Source organism: Tachyglossus aculeatus, chromosome 24 (assembly GCF_015852505.1).
Source record: "Tachyglossus aculeatus isolate mTacAcu1 chromosome 24, mTacAcu1.pri, whole genome shotgun sequence".
Classification (NCBI taxonomy): domain Eukaryota; kingdom Metazoa; phylum Chordata; class Mammalia; order Monotremata; family Tachyglossidae; genus Tachyglossus; species Tachyglossus aculeatus.
Window position 1 is genome coordinate 28446679 of NC_052089.1, and position 15220 is coordinate 28461898.

At 51.0% G+C, this 15220-nt stretch overlaps 1 protein-coding gene across 2 annotated transcripts; it reads left to right on the forward strand.

The window, feature by feature from the left end:
* The first annotated feature begins 5758 nt into the window (after positions 1-5758).
* N6AMT1 (N-6 adenine-specific DNA methyltransferase 1) lies at positions 5759-13284 on the forward strand. Of its 2 annotated transcripts, XM_038766279.1 has the most exons (6): positions 5759-5903; positions 11424-11510; positions 11596-11686; positions 12529-12612; positions 12704-12845; positions 12930-13283. In XM_038766279.1, exons 1-6 carry the CDS (start codon positions 5773-5775, stop codon positions 13061-13063), a joined length of 669 nt encoding a protein of 222 aa, XP_038622207.1. In that variant the 5' UTR covers positions 5759-5772; the 3' UTR covers positions 13064-13283. The 2 variants fall into 2 exon arrangements, with proteins under 2 accessions (XP_038622207.1, XP_038622206.1); XM_038766278.1 differs by having other exon boundaries at positions 12704-13284.
* Positions 13285-15220: the final 1936 nt, after the last annotated feature.

Genomic DNA, 15220 nt, shown 5'->3' on the forward strand with positions numbered 1-15220 from the left:
GGAGAGGGGGATGAAGGGGATGAAGACCGTGAGCCTTACGTGGGACAGGGATCGCGTCCAACTCTATTACCTCGTATCTACCCCCAGCGCTTAGTCTAGTGCCTGGCACTTAATAAATGCCGTAATTATTACGATGATGCTATTATTAAGAGGGGAACTGAGGGGCCAAAGTGGGGGGACCCAGGAAATCTCAACGGTGCCAGTGCCTGGCATTTAACAAATACTGTAATTATTATGATGATGCTACTATTAAGAGGGGAACCGAGGGGCCAAAGTGGGGGAATCCAGGAAATCTCAACGGTGCCAGTGCCTGGCACTTAACAAATACTGTAATTATTACGGTGATGCTATTATTAAGAGGAGAACCGAGGGGCCAAAGTGGGGGGAACCAGGACATCTCAACGGTGCCAGTGCCTGGCACTTAATAAATACTGTAATTATTACGATGATGCTATTATTAAGAGGGGAACTGAGGGGCCAAAGTGGGGGGACCCAGGAAATCTCAACGGTGTCAGTGCCTGGCATTTAACAAATACTGTAATTATGATGATGATGCTATTATTAAGAGGGGAACCGAGGGGCCAAAGTGGGGGGATCCAGGAAATCTCAACGGTGCCAGCGCCTGGCACTTAATAAATACTGTAATTATGACGATGATGCTATTATTAAGAAGGGAACTGAGGGGCCAAAGTGGGGGGATCCAGGACATCTCAACGGTGCCAGTGCCTAGCATTTAACAAATACTGTAATTATTACGATGATGCTATTATTAAGAGGGGAACTGAGGGGCTAAAGTGAGGGGATCCAGGACATCTCAACGGTGCCAGCGCTTGGCACTTAACAAATACTGTAATTATTACGATGATGCTATTACTAAGAGGGGAACCGAGGGGCCAAAGTGGGGGGAACCAGGAAATCTCAACGGTGCCAGTGCTTGGCATTTAGCAAATACTGTAATTATGACGATGATGCTATTATTAAGAGGGGAACTGAGGGGCCAAAGTGGGGGGAACCAGGAAATCTCAACGGTGCCAGTGCTTGGCATTTAGCAAATACTGTAATTATGACGATGATGCTATTATTAAGAGGGGAACCGAGGGGCCAAAGTGGGGGGATCCAGGACATCTCAACGGTGCCAGTGTCTGGCATTTAACAAATACTGTAATTATTATGATGAGGCTATTATTAAGAGGGGAACCGAGGGGCCAAAGTGGGGGGATCCAGGACATCTCAACGGTGCCAGTGCCTGGCACTTAACAAATACTGTAATTATTACGATGATGCTATTATTAACAGGGGAACCGAGAGGCCAAAGTGGGGGGATCCAGGACATCTCAACGGTGCCAGTGCCTGGCATTTAACAAATACTGTAATTATGACGATGATGCTATTATTAAGAGGGGAACTGAGGGGCCAAAGTGGGGGGATCCAGGACATCTCAACGGTGCCAGTGCCTGGCATTTAACAAATACTGTAATTATTATGATGAGGCTATTATTAAGAGGGGAACCGAGGGGCCAAAGCGGGGGGGTCCAGGACATCTCAACGGTGCCAGTGCCTGGCATTTAACAAATACTATAATTATTACGATGATGCTATTATTAAGAGGGGAACTGAGGGGCCAAAGTGGGGGGATCCAGGACATCTCAACGGTGCCAGTGCCTGGCATTTAACAAATACTGTAATTATTATGATGAGGCTATTATTAAGAGGGGAACCGAGGGGCCAAAGTGGGGGGATCCAGGACATCTCAACGGTGCCAGTGCCTGGCATTTAACAAATACTGTAATTATGATGATGATGCTATTATTAAGAGGGGAACTGAGGGGCCAAAGTGGGGGGATCCGGGACATCTCAACGGTGCCAGTGCCTGGCATTTAACAAATACTGTAATTATTATGATGAGGCTATTATTAAGAGGGGAACCGAGGGGCCAAAGTGGGGGGATCCAGGACATCTCAACGGTGCCAGTGCCTGGCATTTAACAAATACTGTAATTATTATGATGATGCTATGATTAAGAGGGAACTGATGGGTCAAAGTGGGGGGACCCAGGAAATCTCAATGGTGCCAGTGCCTGGCATTTAACAAATACTGTAATTATTATGATGAGGCTATTATTAAGAGGGGAACTGAGGGGCCAAAGTGGGGGGATCCAGGAAATCTCAATAGGCCCTTGATGGACCCCAGTCCACTCCCACTTCAGGCCCCACTGCGGCTTCAGTCTAACCCCCATCCCTCCACAGCAGGGCAGGCCACGGCCCCCCGGATGGTGGTCCTGAGCTGGGGGGTGGCGTCTTCTCTAGTCCACCTCTCCCGCCCCGGCACCAAAATCCCTGCAGGGAGGACAGTTGGTGAGCAGGACCCCGTCCAAACTCCATCTGGAGGAGAACAAAGTTTGGGAATTCTTGGGAGCAATTAGAGTTGGTCAGAGTTTCCACTTTCCCGGCCAATTCCATACGGGAAGAATCCTCCCTCCCTTGGTCAGGGGATGGGGGAAGAGCGGGCTGGAGGGAATTGGGGGGGGGGCGAGGGGTGCTCACTCCACTGCCCCCATTCCCCTCTCGCCCCCCACAAGGCCCTGGAATGCCCCAGCTGGACCACTGCACTTATGTCCCTAACCGCAATTTATTTATTTTGATTAACATCTCTCCCATCACATCACATCTGGCAAGCTTGATGTGAGCAGGGAGTGAGTTACCTCATCTGTAAAATGGGATGAAGACTGTGAGCCCCCGTGGAACAACCTTAATAAGCGCTTAATAAATGTCATTATTATTATTATTATTATTATTATTATTATTATGTCCCTAAGAACAATTTATTTATTCTGATTAACATCTCTCCCTCCCATCTAGATGGCAAGCTTGATGTGAGCAGGGAGTGAGTTACCTCATCTGTAAAATGGGATGAAGACTGTGAGCCCCCCGTGGGACAACCTTAATAAGCGCTTAATAAATGCCATCATTATTATTATAATAAATATGTCCCTAACCACAATTTATTTATTTTGATTTACATCTCTCCCTCCCATCTAGATGGCCAGCTCGATGTGAGCAGGGAGTGAGTTACCTCATCTGTAAAATGGGATGAAGACTGTGAGCCCCCCGTGGGACAACCTTAATAAGCACTTAATAAATGCCATCATTATTATTATAATAAATATGTCCCTAACCACAATTTATTTATTTTGATTTACATCTCTCCCTCCCATCTAGATGGCAAGCTCGATGTGAGCAGGGAGTGAGTTACCTCATCTGTAAAATGGGATGAAGACTGTGAGCCCCCCGTGGGACAACCTTAATAAGCGCTTAATAAATGCCATCATTATTATTATTATTATGTCCCTAAACACAATTTATCTATTTTGATTTACATCTCTCCTTCCCATCTAGATGGCCAGCTCGATGTGTACTTTGTACATAGTAAGTGCTTAATAAATGCCATCGTCATCATTATTATTATTATGTATCGAGCGCTTACTGTGTACTTTGCACATAGTAAGCGCTTAATAAATGCCATCATCATTATTATTACTATTATTTATCGAGCGCTTACTGTGCAGTTTGCACATAGTAAGCTCTTAATAAATGCCATCATCATCATTATTATTATCGAGCACTTAGCATACTTTGCACATAGTAAGTGCTTAATAAATGCCATCATCATCATTATTATTATTATTATTATTATTAATTGAGCACTTACTATGTACTTTGCACATAGTAAGCGCTTAATAAATGCCACCATCACTATTATTATCATCATTATTTATCGAGCGCTTACTGTGGACTTTGCACATAGCAAGTGCTTAATAAATGCCATCCTTTCTATTATTGTGATTATTATTTATTGAGCGCTTACTCCGTGCAGAGCACTGTACTGAGCTCTTGGGAGAGGACAGCGCAGCAGAGTTAGTGGACAAGATCCTCACCCACAAAGCAGCGTAGAGGGGGAGACAGACATTAAACTCAGTGATGGATTTGGACATAATTGCTGTGGGATTTAGGGCCGGGTGACTATCAAGTGTGTTTAAAAGAAGAGAGCCAAGTACAAGTGTGACGCAGGAGGGAGAAGGATAAGGGGAAATGAGGGCTTAACCGGGAAAGACCTTTCGGGAAGAGATGGGATGAGAAAAGAAGCGGCCTGGACAGAGCCCGGCCTTTGGAGTCAGAGGTCGTGGGTTCAAATCCCGGCTCTGCCACTTTTTGTGTGACTCTGGACTTAACTTCTCTGGGCCTCAGTTCCCCCATCTGTCAAATGGGGATGAAGACCGTGAGCCCCCCGTGGGACCACCTGATCACCTTGGATCTATCCCAGCGCTCAGCGCAGAGTAAGCGCTGAACAAATGCCATCAATTATTATTGCTATGACCCCAGTGCTTAGAACAGCCACGTAGTAAGCGCCTGGAACAGTACCGCAAATATTGCCCACTGTTGGGTAGGGACCGTCTCTGGATGTTGCCAACTTGGACTTCCCAAACGCTTAGTCCAGTGCTCTGCACACAGTAAGCGCTCAACAAATACGATTGAATGAATGAATGATATATATTCAAGGCCCTGCTGAGAGCTCACCTCCTCCAGGAGGCCTTCCCAGACTGAGCCCCTTCCTTCCTCTCCATCCCCCCATCTTACCTCCTTCCCTTCCCCACAGCACCTGTATATATGTCTATATGTTTGTACATATTTGTTACTCTATTTATTAATTTATTTTACTTGTACATATCTATTCTATTTATTTTATTTTGTTAGTATGTTTGGTTTTGTTCTCTGTCTCCCCCTTTAAGACTGTGAGCCCACTGTTGGGTAGGGACTGTCTCTAGATGTTGCCAACTTGTACTTCCCAAGCGCTTAGTACAGTGCTCTGCACACAGTAAGCGCTCAACAAATACGATTGAATGAATGAATGATATATATTATTCATGTATAGGGCGCGAATACGCGGACTTCTTTAAGGTGCGCGTGCACGGCTTTTTATATAGTTTTATATATATGGTTCGCATGTGCGGGTCTCTAAGGCGCGCATGCGCGGGGTTTTAAGGGGGGGTCTAGGCGCGCATCTGTTTAAGGTGCGCATGCGCGGTTTTTATATAGTTACATATGGCGCACATGTGCGGGTCTCTTTAAGCCGCGCATGCGCGGGTTTTTAGGGTTGTTTATTTTTTTAGGCGCGCAAGTGCGCGTCTCTTTAAGGTGTGCATGCCCGGTTCTTTATATAGTTTTATATATATACATACACATATAGATATATATATATGACGCGCATGCGCGGGTTTTAGGGGTTTTTTTTTTTTTAGGCGCACATGCGCGTGCCTCTTTAAGGCGCGCATGCGCGGGTTTTTATATAGTTTTATATATGGAGCGCGTGTGCGGGTCTCTTTAAGGTGCGCATGCGCGGTTTTTTATGTAGTTACATATGGCGCGCATGTGCGGGTCTCTAAGGTGCGCATGCGCGGTTATTTATGTCGTTATATGTGGCGCGCATGTGTGGATCTCTTTGAGGCGCGCATGCGCGGGTTTTCGTGGGGGGGGGGTTTCGGCGCGCAAGCGCGCGTCTGTTTAAGGTGTGCATGGGCAGTTTTTTATATAGTTTTCTATACATGGCGCGCATGTGCGGGTCTCTTTAAGGCGCGCATGCGCGGGTTTCTTTGGGGAATTTTTTAGCTGCGCATGCGCGGACATTTTAGGGCGCGCGTGCGCGGGATTTTTTCATTTTATTAGGAGGCGCATGCGCGGTGCTGTCGGCACGTGCGCGCGCGCCCGGAAGGATCCGATGTCTTTGCGCGCGCCGGTGCCTTCTTACCCGGCCGTGGGCCGCGGCGCGTTCGCGTCGGTGTACGAGCCCGACGACGACACCTACCTGCTGCTCGACGCTCTGCACCAGGCCCAGCTGCACCGAGCCGGGTACGGGGGGGTGGGGGGGCGGGGCTACTTACTGAGCGACGGCTCCCCTCCCTCTCGCCTACTTAGGGAGCGCCTACCCCGGTGCAGAGCACTCGACTGAACGCTGGGGGGCGTCGTGGTAACGGTGAGGGACTCAGTCAGGCGCTTCCCGGACTGAACGCTGGGGGGCGCCGTGGTAACGGTGAGGGTCTCAGTCAGGCGCTTCCCGGACTGAACGCTGGGGGGCGCCGTGGTAACGGTTAGGGACTCAAGTCGGGCGCTTCCCGGACTGAACGCTGGGGGGCGCCGTGGTAACGGTGAGGGACTCAAGTCGGGCGCTTCCCGGACTGAACGCTGGGGGGCGCCGTGGTAACGGTGAGGGACTCAAGTCAGGCGCTTACTACATGTGCCCACCACTGTACTGAGCGCCGTGGGAACCACCGGGGCTCCCTGGAAATAAGAATAATAATAATAATGATGATATCGGTTAAGCGCTTACTATATGTGCCAGTCAATCAATCAATCGTATTTATTGAGCGCTTACTATGTGCAGAGCACTGTACTAAGCGCTTGGGAAGTACAAATTGGCAACATAGAGAGACGGTCCCTACCCAACAGTGGGCTCACAGTCTAAAAGATAATAATAATGTTGGTATTTGTTTAGCGCTTACTATATGTGCCAATCAATCAATCGTATTTATTGAGCGCTTACTATGTGCAGAGCACTGTACTAAGCGCTTGGGAAGTCCAAGTTGGCAACATATAGAGACGGTCCCCACCCAACAGTGGGCTCACAGTCTAAAAGATAATAATAATGTTGGTATTTGTTTAGCGCTTACTATGTGCCAAGCACTGTTCTAAGCGCTGGGGTAGATGCAAGGTGATCAGGTTGTCCCACGGGGGGCTCACAGTCTTCATCCCCATTTGACAGATGAGGTCACTGAGGCCCAGAGAAATTAAGTGACTTGCCCCAAGTCACCCAGCTGACAAGTGACAGAGCCGGGATTTGAACCCACGACCTGTGACTCCAAATCAATCAATCAATCAATCAATCGTATTTATTGAGCGCTTACTATGTGCAGAGCACTGTACTAACCGCTTGGGAAGTACAAGTTGGCAACATAGAGAGACAGTCCCTACCCAACAGTGGGCTCACAGTCTAAAAGATAATGATAATGTTGGTATTTGTTTAGCGCTTACTATGTGCCAAGCACTGTTCCAAGCGCTGGGGTAGATGCAAGGTGATCAGGTTGTCCCACGTGGGGCTCACAGTCTTCATCCCCATTTTCCAGATGAGGTCACTGAGGCCCAGAGAAATTAAGTGACTTGCCCCAAGTCACCCAGCTGACAAGTGACAGAGCCGGGATTTGAACCCACGACCTCTGACTCCAAAGCCCGGGCTCTTTCCACTGAGCCAGGCTGCTTCTCTTTGGCTGCTTCACAGCCAGGCACTGTGCTGAGCACCGTGGGAACCACCGGGGTTCGGTGGAAATAATAATAATATTGATCAATCAGTCGTATTTATTGAGCGCTTACTGTGTGCAGAGCACTGTACTAAGCGCTTCTGTAATATATAATAATGATATCGGTTAAGCGCTTACTATATGTGCCAAGCACCGTGCTGAGCACAGTGGGAACCACCGGGGCTCGGCGGAAATAATAATAATGATATTGATCAATCAATCGTATTTATTGAGCGCCTACTGTGTGCAGAGCACTGTACTGAGCGCTTATATAATATATAATAATGATATCGGTTAAGCGCTTACTATATGTGCCAAGCGCCATGCTGAGCACAGTGGGAACCACCGGGGCTCCGTGGAAATAATAATGATAATAATAATAACAGTGGCACTTGTTAAGCACTTACTATGTGCAAAGCACTGTTCTAAGCGCTGGGGGGGGATACAAGGTGATCAGGTTGTCCCATGGGGGGCTCACAGTCTTCATCCCCATTTTACAGATGAGGGAACTGAGGCCCAGAGAAGTGAAGTGACTTGCCCAGAGTCACCCAGCTGACAAGTGGCAGAGCCGGGATTCGAACCCACGACCTCGGACTCCAAAGCCCGGCCTCTTTCCACTGAGCCACGCTGGCTGAGCGCCGTGGGAACCACCGGGGCTCACTGGAAAGATGATAATAATAATGATGATTTTGGTTAAGCGCTTACTATATGTGCCAAGCGCTGTGCTGAGCACCGTGGGAACCACCGGGGCTCGGTGGAAGTAATAATAATAATAATGATATAATAATAATATTGGTTAAGCGCTTACTATATGTGCCAGGCACTGTGCTGAGCACAGTGGGAAACACCGGGGCTCAGTGGAAATAAGAATAATAAAGATGGTTTTGGTTAAGCGCTTACTATATGTGCCAAGCGCTGTGCTGAGCACAGTGGGAACTACCGGGGCTCGGTGGAAATAATAATAATGATATCAGTTAAGCGCTTACTATATGTGCCAAGCACTGTGCTGAGCACAGTGGGAACCACCGGGACTCGGTGGAAATAATAATAATAATGATGATTTTGGTTAAGCGCTTACTATATGTGCCAAGCACTGTGCTGAGCACAGTGGGAACCACCGGGGCTCAGTGGAAGTAATACTAATAATATTGGTTAAGCGCTTAGTATATGTGCCAGGCACTGTGCTGAGCACCGTGGGAGCCACCGGGGCTCGGCGGAAATAATAATAATATTGATCAATCAATCGTATTTATTGAGCGCTTACTGTGTGCAGAGCACTGTACTAAGCGCTTCTGTAATATACAATAATGATATCGGTTAAGCGCTTACTATGTGCCAAGCACCGTGCTGAGCACAGTGGAAACCACCGGGGCTCGGTGGAAATAATAATAATAATAATAATAATAATAATAATAATGGCACTTGTTAAGCGCTTACTATGTGCAAAGCACTGTTCTAAGTGCTGGGGGGATACAAGGTGATCAGGTTGTCCCACGTGGGGCTCACAGTCATCATCCCCATTTTCCAGATGAGGGAACTGAGGCTCAGAGAAATGAAGTGGCTTGCCCAAGGTCACACAGCAGACAGGTGGCAGAGCCGGGATTCGAACCCAAGACCTCTGCCTCCAAAGCCCGGGCTCTTCCCACTGAGTCACGCTGCTTAGCACCGTGCCGAGCACAGTGGGAACCACCGGGGCTCAGTGGAAATCATAATAATAATATCGGTTAAGCGCTTACTATATGTGCCAGGCACTGTGCTGAGCACAGTGAGAACCACCGGGGCTTGGTGGAATAATAATAATAATAACAATGATATAATAATGATATCGGTTAAGCGCTTACTATATGTGCCAAGCGCTGTGCTGAGCACAGTGGAAACCACCGGGGCTCAGTGGAAATAATAATAACGATATCGGTTAAGCGCTTACTATATGTGCCAAGCACTGTGCTGAGCACAGTGGGAACCACCGGAGCTCAGTGGAAAAAATAATTTCCATAATGGCATTTATTAAGCACTTACTATGTGCAAAGCACTGTTCTAAGCGCTGGGGAGGTTACAAGGTGATCAGGTTGTCCCGGGGGGGCCCACAGTCTTAACCCCCATTTTCCAGATGAGGGAACTGAGGCCCAGAGAAGTGAAGTGACTTGCCCAGAGTCACACAGCTGACAATTGGCGGAGCTGGGATTTGAACCCGTGACCTCTGACTCCAAAGCCCGGGCTCTATTCCACTGGGCCAGGCTGCAGGAGCCCGCTGTTGGGTAGGGACCGTCTCTATATGTTGCCGACTTGGACTTCCCAAGCGCTTAGTACAGTGCTCTGCACACAGTAAGCGCTCAATAAATACGATTGAATGAATGAATAGGAGTAGCCTAATGAGCCCACTCTTCTTGACTGTGAGCCCGTTGTTGGGTAGGGACCGTCTCTATATGGTGCCGACTTGGACTTCCCAAGCGCTTAGTACAGTGCTCTGCACACAGTGAGCGCTCAATAAATACAATTGAATGAATGAGTAGAAGTAGCCTAATGAGCCCGCTCTTCTTGACTGTGAGCCCGTTGTTGGGTAGGGACCGTCTCTATATGGTGCCAACTTGGACTTCCCAAGCGCTTAGTACAGTGCTCTGCACACAGTAAGCGCTCAATAAATACGATTGATGATGACTGTCTCTATATTTGCCAACTTGGACTTCCCAAGCGCTTAGTACAGTGCCCTGCACCCAGTGAGCACTCAATAAATACGATTGAATGAATGAATAGGAGTAGCCTAATGAGCCCGCTCTTCTCGACTGTGAGCCCGCTGTTGGGTAGGGACCGTCTCTATATTTGCCAACTTGGATTTCCCAAGCGCTTAGTACAGTGCCCTGCACACAGTGAGCGCTCAATAAATGATTGAATGAATGAATAGGAGTAGCCTAATGAGCCCACTCTTCTCGACTGTGAGCCCGCTGTTGGGTAGGGACCGTCGCTATACGTTGCCAACTTGGACTTCCCAAGCGCTTAGTACAGTGCTCTGCACACAGTAAGTGCTCAATAAATACGATTGATGATGACCGTCTCTATATTTGCCAGCTTGGACTTCCCAAGCGCTTAGTACAGTGCCCTGCACCCAGTGAGTGCTCAATAAATGATTGAATGAATGAATAGAAGTCGCCTAATGAGCCCGCTCTTCTCGACTGTGAGCCCACCGTTGGGTAGGGACCGTCTCTATATTTGCCAACTTGGATTTCCCAAGCGCTTAGTACAGTGCCCTGCACACAGTGAGCACTCAATAAATGATTGAATGAATGAATAGGAGTAGCCTAATGAGCCCACTCTTCTCGACTGTGAGCCCGCTGTTGGGTAGGGACCGTCGCTATACGTTGCCAACTTGGACTTCCCAAGCGCTTAGTACAGTGCTCTGCACACAGTAAGTGCTCAATAAATACGATTGATGATGACTGTCTCTATATTTGCCAACTTGGACTTCCCAAGCGCTTAGTACAGTGCCCTGCACCCAGTGAGCGCTCAATAAATGATTGAATGAATGAATAGAAGCAGCCTAATGAGCCCGCTCTTCTCGACTGTGAGCCCGCCGTTGGGTAGGGACCGTCTCTATATTTGCCAACTTGGACTTCCCAAGCGCTTAGTACAGTGCCCTGCACACAGTAAGTGCTCAATAAGTACGATTGATGATGACTGTCTCTGTATTTGCCAACTTGGACTTCCCAAGCGCTTAGTACAGTGCTCTGCACCCAGTGAGCGCTCAATAAATATGATTGAATGCATAGAAGTAGCCTAATGAGCCCGCTCTTCTCGACTGTGAGCCCGCCGTTGGGTAGGGACCGTCTCTATATTTGCCAACTTGGACTTCCCAAGCGCTTAGTACAGTGCCCTGCACCCAGTGAGCGCTCAGTAAATACGATTGAATGAATCGCACTAATCGTACTGTACTAAGCGCTTGGGAGAGGACCGCAGAGCAGCGAACGGACGCGTCGCGTGCCCATGTTGGGCCACCCGTCTAAGGGCCGGTGATCGGATGAGTGAATGGGCCGCGGGGCGCTGTACTAAGCGCTCTAAGGGCCGGGCCGCGTTTTCCGTCCAGGGTGGAGGTCTGCCTGGAGGTGGGGTCCGGCTCCGGCGTGGTGTCCGCTTTCCTGGCTTCCGTCATCGGCCCGCGGGCCTTGTACCTGTAAGTGTCCCGCGCCGGCGGGGGGCGGGTGGGTGGGTGGGCCGCGGGACCCGAACCCAGAACCCGCCGCTCCCCCCGGCCCCAGGTGCACCGACCTCAACCCCCAGGCGGCCGCCTGCACCCTGGAGACCGCCGCCCGCAACCGGGTCCTCGTCCAGCCCGTCGTCACGGACCTGGTGAGCCTCGAACCCGGCTCCCCTAACGACAGCACTCCTTAGGCGCCTACTACGTGCCAAGCACTGCTCTGAGCGCCGGGGAGGTCACAAGGCGATTTTACGAGTATGGTTTTGTTCTCTGTCTCCCCCCTTTTAGACTGTGAGCCCACTGTTGGGTAGGGACCGTCTCTATAGGTTGCCAACTTGGACTTCCCAAGCGCTTAGTACAGTGCCCTGCACACCGTAAGCGCTCAATAAATACGATCGATGATGATGATCGGGTTGTCCCACGGTGGGGCTCGCGGTCACACATCGTCATCATCGATCGTATTTATTGAGCGCTTCCTGCGTAAGCGCGTACTGTGCTTTGGAGAAGCAGCGTGGCTCCGTGGAAAGAGCCCGGGCTTTGGAGTCAGGGGTCATGGGTTCAAATCCCGGCTCCACCGCAAGCCTGCTGTGTGACCTTGGGCAAGTCCCTTCACTTCTCTGAGCCTCGGTTCCCTCCTCTGTAAAAATGGGGATGAAGACTGTGAGCCCCCCATGGGACAACTTGATCACGCTGTATCTCCCCCAGCGCTTAGAACAGTGCTTGGCACATAGTAAGCGCTTAACAAATGCCATCATCATTATTATTATTATTATCATCGATCGTATTTATTGAGCGCTTACTGTGTGCAGGGCACTGTACTAAGCGCTTGGGAAGTGCAAATTGGCAACCTATGGAGACGGTCCCTACCCGACAGCAGGCTCGCAGTCACATCTCCACCCGACGAGCCCGCGCCTGCCGGGATGTAGTAAGCGCTTACGGCGCCCGGGATGTAGTAAGCGCCTAACGGACACCCGCCCGTCGTTGTTGTCGTCAGGTGGGAGGCCTGCTGCCGCGGCTGCGGGGGGCCGTCGACCTCCTCGTGTTCAATCCTCCGTACGTGCCCACTCCTCCCCAAGAGGTAAGAGGGGGCCATCCGCCGCCCGGCCCCGGGTTCGAGGAGGACCGGGGGAGAGCGTACTGAACGCCGGCTCGTCCTCGCCTCCCTCCAGGTGGGAAGCCCCGGGATAGCGTCGGCCTGGGCCGGTGGCCGCGACGGCCGCCAAGTCACGGACAGGCTGCTCCCCGCGGCGGCGGAGCTCCTCTCCGCCGGCGGCCTCTTCTTCCTGGTGGCCCTCCGGGAGAACGGCCCAGGTAAGGGGGGAGCCGGGCGGGACTGGACTGGACGCCCCGGCGGGGCCGGCGGGCCGCCCCCTTCACCCCGGCCTTGGCTTCCAGAGGACATCTTGGCGACCATGGAGGCGGCGGGCCTGCCGGGCTCGGTGGCGTTGTCCAAGCAGGCGGGAGCGGAGAGCCTCTGCGTGCTGCGCTTCCAACGGCCCGCCCCGGGACCGCCGGCTTCTCCGAAATAAATAACGTCGATGGTATTCGTTGAGCACTTCCGACGCGCCGGGCCCCGTGGGACTCGGTCTCAATCCCCATTTGACAGACGGGGAAACTGAGGCACGCTGAGGCGTCCCACCTACGGGCTGGACGGGGGCGGAGCGGGGATTAGAACCCATGACCTTCGCGTTCTATCCGCTGGGCCTTGCAGACCTCCTATCCCACTCCTATCAATTTATTAATAATGATAATGGCGTTTATTAAGCGCTTACTATGTGCAAAGCACCGCTCTAAGCGCTGGGGAGTTCCAAGGTGATCAGGTTGGCCCACGGGGGGCTCCCAGTCTTCATCCCCATTTGACAGATGAGGGAACTGAGGCCCAGAGTAGTGAAGTGACTTGCCCAAAGTCACCCAGCGGACAATCGGCGGAGCTGGGATTTGAACCCATGACCCCTGACTCCAAAGCCCGGGCTCTTTCCACTGAGCCCTGCTGCTACTTATTGCTATTTACCGAGCGCTTACTGTGTGCAGAGCACTGTATTAAGCAGCGTGGCTCAGTAGGAAAGAGCCCGGGCTTTGGAGTCAGAGGTCCTGGGTTCAAATCCCGGCTCCGCCAATTGTCAGCTGTATGACTGGGCAAGTCACAACTTCTCTGGGCCTCAGTTACCTCATCTGGAAAACGGGGATTAAGACTGTGAGCTCCACGAGGGGCAACCTGATCACCTTGGAACCTTCCCAGCGCTTAGAACGGTGCTTTGCACATAGTAAGCGCTTAATAAATGCTATCATTATTATTATTATTATTGTTATTATTATTATTAAGCGCTTGGGAAGTCCAAGTTGGCAACATATAGAGACGGTCCCTACCCAACAGCGGGCTAACAGCCGACGATAGTGTCTGTTAAGCTTTCACTAGGTGCTAAGCGCTACGCGTGGACTAAATAATAATTATGCTACTTGCTGAGCGCTTACTATAGCGGTGCCAAGCACTGTTTTGAGCACTGGGATAGATAGGAGTTAATCAGGTTGGGCACAGTCCGTGTCCCACGTGGGCATCGCACTCTTTTAATTCCGTTTTACAGAGGAGGTAACTGAGGGCCGGAGACATTACGGGGAATCAAATCAATCATATTTATTGAGCGCTTACTGTGTGCAGAGCACTGTACTAAGCGCTTGGGAAGTACAAGCCGGCAACATAACTTGGGGAAGCAGCGTGGCTCGGTGGAAAGAGCCCGGGCTTTGGAGTCAGAGGTCAGGGGTTCGAATCCCAGCCCCGCCAATGGTCAGCTGGGTGACTTTGGGCGAGTCACTTCACTTCTCTGGGCCTCAGTGACCTCATCTGTCAAATGGGGGTGAAGACTGTGAGCCCCCCGTGGGCCAACCCGATCACCTTGTGACCTCCCCAGCGCTTAGAACGGTGCTTTGCACATAGTAAGCGCTTAACAAATGCCATCCTTATTATTATTATTACGTGACTAGAACCCGGGTCCTTCTGGCTCTCTACCCAGTAGGCCACGCCGTCCGTCTCCCGCCTAAGGGAATAATAATGATAATAATTGGCATTTGTTAAGCGCTTACTATGTGTGGGGAGGATACAGGGTGATCAGGTTGTCCCACGTGGGGCTCACAGTCTTCACCCCCATTTTACAGATGAGGGAACTGAGGCCCAGAGAAGTCACTTGCCCAAGAGCACACAGCAGACCTGTGGTGGAGTCGGGATTCAAACCCACGACCTCCGACTCCAAAGCCCGGGCTCTTTCCACTGAAGAGAGCAGGGGTGTCCTCCCCGTTGTACAGACGAGGAAACCGAGCCCCGGAGAAGGGAAGCGACTTGATGGAGCTCACACAGCAGGCGAGCGGCGGAGGGGGGGGATTAGAACCCAGATCCTCCGACGCCCGGGCCCGAGCTCCCTTTCCGAGGCCTCGCCGTCACCGTTTCCGAAACGGGTTTCCGTCAGGGCGGTCCCACGCCGACTTTTTGGACGTTAGCCGAGCGGATCCCCCACCGGAGTCCCCTCCCTCAGGTTCCCGCCGCCCTGAGCTGCCCATCCCGCCCTTCCGGACCGTGAGCCCGCCGTTGCGGGACTCCCCAAGCGCTCAATACAGTGCTCCGCACACACTGAGCGCTCGACAGATCCGATCGATCGATCCCGGGCCCCGTCGCGCGGTGAAACTAGCGGTCCAGA